General features: G+C 37.6%; 1 protein-coding gene across 1 annotated transcript; it reads right to left on the bottom strand.

Moving 5' to 3' along the window:
* Positions 1 to 6,895: 6,895 nt before the first annotated feature.
* tmem256 (transmembrane protein 256) lies at positions 6,896 to 9,294 on the bottom strand. The gene is made up of 4 exons (XM_034220533.1): positions 9,182 to 9,294; positions 8,485 to 8,521; positions 8,242 to 8,322; positions 6,896 to 7,500 (listed from the first exon to the last, which is right to left on the bottom strand). The coding sequence occupies exons 1-4, from the start codon at positions 9,261 to 9,263 to the stop codon at positions 7,314 to 7,316; spliced, it is 387 nt and encodes a 128-aa protein (XP_034076424.1). The 5' UTR covers positions 9,264 to 9,294; the 3' UTR covers positions 6,896 to 7,313.
* Between the last annotated feature and the right edge of the window lie 752 nt (positions 9,295 to 10,046).

Here is a 10,046-nt window from a genome sequence, read left to right as displayed (position 1 = left end):
ATGGAGGGAGGGTATGTAAAGTGGATTACACAATGCATCTGAAGAGATCCGCCTAATATAATCATCCTTAAATGAATGATGGTATTATATGGTTATAAATGAGTAAGCCTATTATATAATTACATGTGTTAAAATAACTCTTGACTTTGTGAATGCATACAGGAGGAGGGAATTGCATACCAGGTAGAATGCTTTGAATATTCAATCTTAACCTACATTCAATTTATTTGAATAAATAAATGATATGCAATATACCCAACATATATAAAATTAATATATAAATAAATAGCTGGCCTCTTACATAATGTCTTAACAGAATCATGACACACTACGAGAAAAGGACCTCGTTGTAGTTTATTTTTTTACCATAACAGTGTGTTGGCTTTTATTACAGCATTTCTTTCTCACATTTTATAAAGTAAAGAGAGATTTCATTTCATTTTATTGTATTTATAGTCCCTATAGTGCAATAGTGCCATAACGCAACTCAATCACGTCTTTTTTATTAGACTAGTCACAAGATAAATCATATTTATATGGGGAGCTTCTGGTAGTGTTTGTTTCTCAATTTGAATAGATTGTGTAAAAGAAGCAACCATTTTACCTCTTTCTGCATTTTTGTATAATTTGTTATGCTCACTAAAAAACAGGTTCCACTATATAAAATACTTCCTGTCTATACAGTACGCATAAACCTCCTTAATTACACTTCCAAGTTATTCTTTTCCTGCTAAACTTCTTTGGATTGATGGTGTCTGGAATTACCTGTCGCACCTCAGCCTGTCGATGGATCATTACCGTCTCACATTGTGGGAAGAGCTGTCTGTGTATAGTACAATGCAGCGTGTGATTCATCAGCCTATTCTGTAGCATAAGTCCGACATTTTTCAAGGTAACTCTGTACCAAAGAGCACTTAATGAGCAAGTTGAGGGAGTGACATTACCTTTCTGCAAAATGAGAGGTTAGAGACGATCCTGGCCTTCAGCAGTGAGACAGTGAGACAGACAGCAAAAAGAAAACGCAATATCTCTCGAACTTTTTCTTTGGTTTCTTTTTAATCAGAAAGAAATGGAAAAACATTACCAGCTCGCTTGACATTCCTCAATATATCCCCCTGGGCTAGAATTGGTACCATAAAAATCTTCAAGTCGAATCCCAGGCATTTGATGGGAATGTGTCACGTCTGATATTCATGGATCAGTCTCTGAAGTTAGTGCTTATTCAGCAAAATTAGTGAAGGAGAAGTGATGCAAGAAAATAAAAGAAAGAAAGAGGGGAGGTGCCCTAAGATAATAATAGGGAAAGGTGGACGGAAGAGCAGGAGGAAGGAAAATGGATGAAAATATCATTTTTATTTCATTCTTTGCCTAGAGGACATTATTCAACTTCTGAAATCCTCCTCTTGCTGCCTTGATATTATTCCAACAGGATTTTTCAAAGATGTGTTGCCTTGCATGGCCTCAGATCTACTTCATATAGTAAACAAATCTCTTCACTCAGGTATTTTTCCACAGGCCCTGAAAACTGCAGTCATTAAACCGCTCTTAAAAAAGAATAATCTAGATGCTTCAGTAATGAACAATTACAGGCCCATATCAAACCTGCCATTTCTAGGTAAAATCATTGAAAAAGTTGTTTTTCAACAGTTGAGTAATTTCTTGCATTTAAATAACTATTTTGATGTGTTCCAGTCAGGCTTTCGTCCAAACCACAGCACTGAGACTGCTCTTGTAAAGGTCTTTAATGACATCCACTTAAACACAGACAGTGGCAGAACTTCAGTGTTAGTATTATTAGATCTCAGTGCTGCGTTTGACACTGTTGACCACAGCATATTACTAGACCGACTGGAAAACTGGGTGGGACTTTCGGAAACAGTTCTGAATTGGTTTGAATCCTACTTAAAGGACAGAAACAACTTTGTTTCTATAGGTAAATACACATCTGAGTTGACAAATATGACATGTGGGGTTCCTCAAGGCTCCATCTTGGGGCCTCTTCTCTTTAACATCTACATGCTACCACTGGCTCAGATAATGAAGAACAACAAAATAAGTTACCATAGCTATGCAGATGACACACAAATTTACGTAATAATTTCACCAGGAGACTATGCTCCAATTCAAACACTGAGTAAGTGCATTGAACAAATCAATGACTGGATGTGTCAGAACTTTCTCCAATTAAACAAAGATAAAACTGAGGTAATGGTTTTTGGAGCCAAGGCAGAACGTATAAAAGTTAGCGCTGAGCTTCAGTGTGCAATGTTCAAAACAACAGATAAAGCCAGAAATCTAGGTGTAGTCATGGACTCTGACCTGAGTTTCAACAGTCACATTAAAACAGTTACTAAATCAGCCTACTATCACCTAAAGAATATATCTAGGATTAAAAGACTAATGTCACAGCAGGATTTGGAAAAACTTGTCCATGCTTTTATCTTCAGTAGACTCGACTACTGCAATGGTGTCTTCACAGGTCTCACTAAAAAATCTATTAGGAAGCTGCAGCTGATTCAGAACGCTGCTGCTCGAGTCCTCACTAACACTAAGAAAGTGGATCACATCACTCCAGTTCTGAAGTCTTTACACTGGCTTCCTGTGTGTCAAAGAATAGATTTCAAAATACTGCTGCTGGTTTATAAAGCACTGAATGGTTTAGGCCCAAAATACATTTACTGACCTCCTGCTAAATTATGAACCATCCAGATCTCTCAGGTCTTCAGGGACTGGTCAGCTTTCTGTCCCCAGAGTCAGAACTAAACATGGAGAAGCAGCGTTCAGTTATTATGCTCCAAATATCTGGAACAAACTCCCAGAAACCTGCAGGTCCGCTGCAACTCTGACTACTTTTAAATCCAGGCTGAAGACTTTTCTTTTTGTCGCTGCTTTTAATTGAACTATTCATATCTTAGACTGCACTGTAACTTTTATCCATGTACTTTTTTTCTTTTAATGTTTAATTGACTGCACTGTAACTTTTATCCATGTATTTTTTCTTTTAATGTTTATTTTATTAGCTTTTCTTTTTAATGACTGATTTTAAATGCCATTTTCTTAATCTCTTTCATTTTTTGTAAAGCACTTTGAATTGCCTTGTGTTGAAAAGTGCTATATAAATAAACTTGCCTTGCCTTGCCTTTTGCACAAACAGGAATACAGAAATATATCTTAAGATCTTGCCTTGATCGGAGTATTCAGGTTGTTCCAAATACTTTGTTATACTATAAATATCTCTCAAACATTCATCGTTTCAAAAAGGGGTTTACGCATTTCAAAATGTACTACTAACAATACAAAACATTTAAAACTCTTTATTCCTTCTGCACTGAAAAAAATGAAATGTTAACTTCAAACATATGCATTATTTCAACAGATGTCACATAACTGTATTAGGTCACTTGAAAGCAATAATATTAAGTTTAACATATTATTTCATTTTAACTTAATATTATTGCTTTCAATTAACTAATTACAGTTCTGTGAAATCTGTTGACAAAATATATTTATTTAAAGTCAACGTTACAGTTATTGTAATGTGACTAACAAGCTGACAATGCTGTAGACTCTTCCACAAATGTCACAAATCCAATCTATATACTTATAAGGTTTTATTGTGTTTACACGAGTGTTCGGTTGAAGCACATGCACTTCCAAACTAATCTTGGAGAACAAAATTGTAGATTAATTGGAGAATTGTATTTTGGAATAACTGTGTAAAATCGACAACCAATGTCTATAAAGTGCGAGTACTATTCATGTTGATATTTTGTATACTAACTAACTCCTAATATACTATGCCAGTTAGTGTTGTGAAATTTATAGTATGCAATATGGATTGGTAATTGGACTAAACACGTACAAAGATATCACCTAGAGCAAGTGCTGATCAGTGATAAAATGATCTATATTTGCAGCCCATTGGGAAATGTTCTGGGAGCAAAATGTTTACTTCATGTTAACATGCCCTTAAACCCTTTTCTGCTCTCTGAAATGCAACTTGCTTCTGATGAGGGAGTGTTTAAATGTTACGGTTAAGCAGCTCACAGGGAAAAAAGGGTAGTTTACAACTCTAACGTTTGAGAGTTGTAAACTTTCACAGCGCTATTACAACAGACAGTTATCCCTTTACGCAGCATAACCCAAACCATCACCAACATCCAGCATCTCCCTGCTGGGTAATAACCCAGACACTGCGTTACTCTGCGAGACGACCGCCGCTGATAGTGGTTATGGTGATGCCTTAACAATGGCCGCTTCCCCTTGGTGTCATCCCGTTAGCTCCTCTGATGCATGGCCGTCATCACTGTGCTGCAGATTGGAGTGAAAGGATAGAGGATACAACTGTGAAAAAGGGGGCTGTAGTGACTCTGTGTCCATTGAAGTGAGGGAATAATCTATCTGAGGGTGTGCTGTAGCGCTGACCATCATTTAAGTGGCTAGAAAGGGTCAGCGTGGCGATGTGGGACGGCCATTACAGTCATTCCGCTTCACTGTGCAAAGAGCCGCCGCCTGATTGATGTCCGAGAGAGGATTTGGCACTGCTGTTGTGTGTATCATCATTGCCTGTGGGTTGATATGTGTGTGTCTCCTGGTCCATGTGAGCAAGATGGAGGAAACTGTGGCTAATCATGCAAGATGGCCAGCGTTTTATTCCAGAGGAGCACGCATTTCCACAGTCAGCCCATCTCATCCCATAAGCTCTCTATCACCCCCCTCGTTCATGACTGCTGACTCTCACACAAACACTCCCTCTTCATCTTTAACCAAAACAGGCTCTGACCAAGAAATCAATGGGACAGCGAGGCCTACCAGAAGGAGCTGATGTAATTAAATCCAACTGCAGAGTAAGAGAAAAAAAGCATAGGGAGGCTTGTGAAGTGCAGAGGAAGTCCCTGGAGGTATAATGAACAGTATCTACTGTTATTATCTTCTTTCTCCGACACTCACTACTTTACAGACTGAAGCAAAGCACCAGCAGTGGATTTGCTTTCAGACCCTCCTGCTTTATGACATGTGGATAAAATGGCAACATACAGAGCCTATAAATAATAATGAATACAAGAGGATTTAATGTGTACTCTTATCACTGAAATAGGACACACCTGAATCTTTGCAGGAGCTGCAGGAATTTGTCCTTAAACATGGAAATAACACGGTAAATCTATTTGCATCACAACATTTTGACTGGGACTATTTCCTGGCCAGGTAAATCGGTAAAACAAATGTTGGGAATACTCAATTTTGAAGGGGTTGAAAACGTTTTTAGTTATTTAGATAACTTTTGAATCCTCATTTGAAGACACTGTTAACTTGCTTAAAATGTATGAAAAGACAAACACTGAGAACTGACTAGCTCTGTCTCAATAACTTGGAAAGCTACAGAAAAGCACATTAATGAAGACACATTTGATGTGGTCGGCCACAGCAGAGCATCTTGATCCGGCTAGATCTTAACACAGGAGTGCTGTGCTGGCACCAACAGGGATCCACACTTCTGGATGTCAGCTGATAAATAAATCGCCCTAAAATAAGACTGCTGTGTGAAAGTGGTCAAATGTTGTCTTGCTAGTCAGTCACATGATTATCCCCTCAAGTATTTAACACGTACAGCTGAAAATGTGATGATGGCACTTCAATTATGCACCTGACAGTGCGGAACACGCTGTGACTTCCAGTCATGTGTCTCCTGTAAAGTTAAAAGTTGTGAGTCAGAGATATGAGACCGGGTGTCAGAGCGTTATCTGTTGCCTGGTCCTGGAATAGCAGAATGCTTCTCAATAGCTACTTTATTCTAATGAGGGTTGTATGAGTTGTGATCAAGAGCTCATTGGCACCGTGTGCAGTCGATAGCTCTTTCTCTTCTGAGCAGAGCCTCGGCTCCTGTGACGACCCCAGAAAATTGACCCGAAGATTTATACAGCTATTTTCTAAAGGTCTCCCATTCGTGGGCCTACAGTCAGGAAGGCAAATTAGTGTTTCAATGGATTTCAATTTGAATGAGGAGTGGTTGGAACACGGCCCTGGCTACGGGGAGGCCATGGGTAATGAACTACTTTGTGTTCTGCCACTTAGAGGATCAAATGCTCCAGGCTGTGAAGACATTCAGCACCGCAAGAGGGAGGATTTTCTTTGGCTTCTATAGGCGGTGGATCCTGAGTTTATCCGACCTTTACTGAGAACCACTCACTGAAGAGACCGCTGTTAAACTGGAATTGGCGTTTCTCAATTGGAATTGGATTGCATTCAGGTTTCGCAACTGTTAATTTACTCTGGATGCATTAATCCAGGTACATGTACCCATATCAGCAGTACTGTATTGGTAGTGAAAATGTTCTTCTGTCCATATATGATAAATGCATTGGAAGGAATTTAACAATTGACATTATCTAGACAGAAAATAGTAAAAAATGTATATTATGTACATAGTATCTAACCTATCCTGCACAATGCTACACGTGGCTTGATGTTTTAATGCTTTGTCAAATACTTTGTGACTATGTCTGGAAAAAGGGCTTTATAAATAAATGTTACTTACTATAGGTCTAATAATAATTTGAATTTCAGTCTGGACTATAATTGCCATTTAAGAGTTATTCCTAAAAGTACTCATTATGCAGAATTAACACATTCAGGGTGATTGTTTTATACAGTGAATTAGTCATTAATGTATTAACAAGTTGTAATTGTAATCGATCAGGTAGTCAGTTTAATCTGCATTATACATATATTCATTTATAAAAATGTATAAACCAATTACATGGTTTGTCTAATCAGCAAAGTACAACCTTTACAAGACAATGTAGATAGGTGAAAAGGACATGTATTAGGCAGATTGAAAATGTACTTGGAGAAGTAATGAAAAAGTCATGTGTAAAAATCAGGAAACCCAACAATGTGTAAGAAAAAGTATTTATTTCTCCTCATATTCCTTTCATTTTTGCTCTACTTCTGCAATACCACTGCTGTATACATTTACAGAAACATAAATAGAAACTGTATTTATTCACTGTTAAGTAAAACTTCAGGAACTTCTAGATTTGATTTCCAAGTTCAAAATTGACATACCAGTGGAAATGAGTCAACAATTTGTCGAGATGACACATGCTTTATTCTCTGTGTATCCATTTTAACTTAAGGGCAGCGATCAGAAACAGACAGCAATGGTAGAAAAGTGATAATCCTGTGACCTTATCTGCCGCTGACACCCACAACCCCTGGACATGAGCGATTAGATGGGCGACATTACTCAGCACTTCTAAACTCCCCCCCCCCCCCTGCAGTTCATCCATTAACAGTCTGACAGTCCAGCGTCACAGAGCGGCCCTGTGGAGGGGACGTGAACTGTTACAGTTCAGATAATTATAGCCAGCCAGCCAGCGATCATAGGCTACACCCCCCCATGGGAGCAATCTTGCGTAGAGCAGGGTCTCTCGGTCATGGACTGGTGGTACAGAGAGCCACAGAACATGCCCATGCCCGCTACAGGAGGGTCCCCGCCTGTAGAGAGGGGACACAGACAAACATTTTATAATTAGGTTACTGACAAAAGCAGATTAATTAGTCATTTATTAGGTTTAAAATGTAAGTTGCAGAAAATGTACTTGTTCCTTTTAGATTCAGCGGCACAAACAAAAACATTTATTTAAGAAGATTAAAGGCGGTCATATATTAAATTGAGTTATTTCGTACTTCTACTTAGTGTGAAAGAAAATGGTCTTGTTTCTTTTTAGATTCTGCCTCAAACTAAATTAGAAACATAAATCTGAAAATAGGACAAAATGTATATTGAACAAATCTGTACACTTCTGAATAATTCATTTATTTTATGGTTGCCTATTTTGTAAATGATATATTGTGCATAAATAGTAAATACACATGCCCTTAGTACTGAAGGTATACATAATATTATTACTTATTTATAATGTGATGATAACAGCCTATTGTTACTTCTCCTTCTTTTAAGGGAAAAAAACATATTTAAAAAGCTACCAGTCTCAATTTTTACCCCATTGTTTCAGTCATTTTTTATTCAATTAAATGTTTTCTTAATAACGGAATAAGCAATGCATGTTGTAGCTAAAATGTACTGTAGAGATGTGTGTAAAGGAGTTACAATAACAACTTCTCTTTCAATTCCATGCTGGTTTCTGAGTGGGGACAGACGGATTATGGCACTTAAATATTCCTTTTCAAAAGGGACACTTGAGGGCTAACAGTTGGTATAGGTTTGATACTCACCACAGCAGGTTTGCTGGAGTGGGCAGCACCCAGCAGAGCCAGGCTGTGGTAGAAATGATACTTGTTGGCCGTTTCAAATAGCTGGAAAAGCAAGACACAAAGAGAGAACAGCACTCAGACTAATCCTGCATAATCCAGATCATGACACGATCGAGACTGTGACAGTGATCAGGTAAAAAGTGTTGAAGTAAAAGCAATTTTTTAACATCAAAATGTGCCATCACAACAGCAATATTAACATACCACTCTCTGGTAGTCATCGGGGTCGCTGTTTTGAAGCCTAAAACAGAAAAATTACAAAATGAAAGATATAATATTACTTTCAAACACAAGTTGACACACTTTATGACAATTTAAATGGCATCAATACTAGTCTCTTATAAGTTCCCCACACAATACATTTGTTTTGAATGAGTAACTAATGTCTGAAGATTTTAAGTTTAGGCTTTTGTTGATGCTTTTGATCAATGGCAGTAGTGAATACTGAGGGGTATAAATATAACCTCAAATAGTGCAGCCCAAACATGATTATGTCTGATGTCTCGTAAAAAAATAAAATAGAGCAATGTTTAGCTTAATTCAGCTAATACTAACTTGACTTTCTGACTGCACGTTTGCCATTGACTCCTCCATGACACGCAGGGGGCGGTCACCTTAATTACAAAACTGTTTATTTAGTAAATTAGCATGCTGCTGCTTTGAGTGTCATTTGTATGCCAAACTAACTATTAGCCTATTCAACATTAGCAGCAGATATGTGTTATTTTTTAGTCCAGCAAATACGCCGTTATAGAAGCTAATCTTAAATTGGCATTTTTTGCAACGGAGGCTGGAGTGGTTAGCTTGACATGGCAGTGTTTCCCCGCTGTTTTACAATTCCAACCTAAAGGAAATACTATTGCATGAGTATGGCGAATACTCTAATGTGCAGTGACCCTACCGTGAGCCCCGTATGCCCCTGCTGCCACCGCAGAAGCCCCTGACAGAGCTGCTAACCTCCGGACAACAACAGCAGCGGTCATGTTTGGAAGCTGCGTGTTTATCCAACAAGCGGAAGACTGACAGCGATGCTGCCTTCACTGTCCTTAAGGAAAATCCGCCTTCTGAAATCAGAGGTTACGTAACACAAATAGTCAGTGTTGGAAAAAGTATTCAGATTCTTAACCTGAGTAAAAATTAGAATACCACACATTTCAATAAAAAGTTCTGCATGTAGAATGGTACTTCAGTAAAAGTACAAGAGTACGATTAGGAAAATGTACTTAAAGTATTCGGAGTAATAGCAGTTATTGCAAAACAAATATTAATATATTTTAAAGCAAGAGCAACACATATTTTTTAACAAAACAATCTTAATTCCAATAAATGTAATGTTAACCCACTCATTGTTTTAGTGAATTAAATATTATGTTAGATGATTTAATGTATACCAAATAATCATATTTTTAAAAGTTTTCTAAAGTTGTGTGCCTCAAAATCCATAAATGTAACTGGTAAATTAATATCTAAAAATAAATGTAGTTGAGTAAAAAGTACACAATTTGCTTCCAAAATGTAAAAAAGTAGAAGTATAAAGTCGTACACAATGAAAATGCTCGGGTAAAGTACAAGTACCCCAAATGTGTACTTAAGTACAGCACTTGAGTAAATATATGTATTTACTTTCCACCTCTGCTGGTGAGGTTTAACAAAGTAATACAAATAGTCAAACACATTGTAACATAACTGTATTACAGAAGATAGAGAATATAAACATCCGCTGATCTTGTGGCCTTTTGCATACCATTGTTGCTTATTCAGTTCAC

This window comes from Gymnodraco acuticeps, unplaced genomic scaffold (genome assembly GCF_902827175.1).
Source record: "Gymnodraco acuticeps unplaced genomic scaffold, fGymAcu1.1, whole genome shotgun sequence".
NCBI lineage: Eukaryota > Metazoa > Chordata > Actinopteri > Perciformes > Bathydraconidae > Gymnodraco > Gymnodraco acuticeps.
This window is presented reverse-complemented; position numbering and strand designations above follow the sequence as displayed.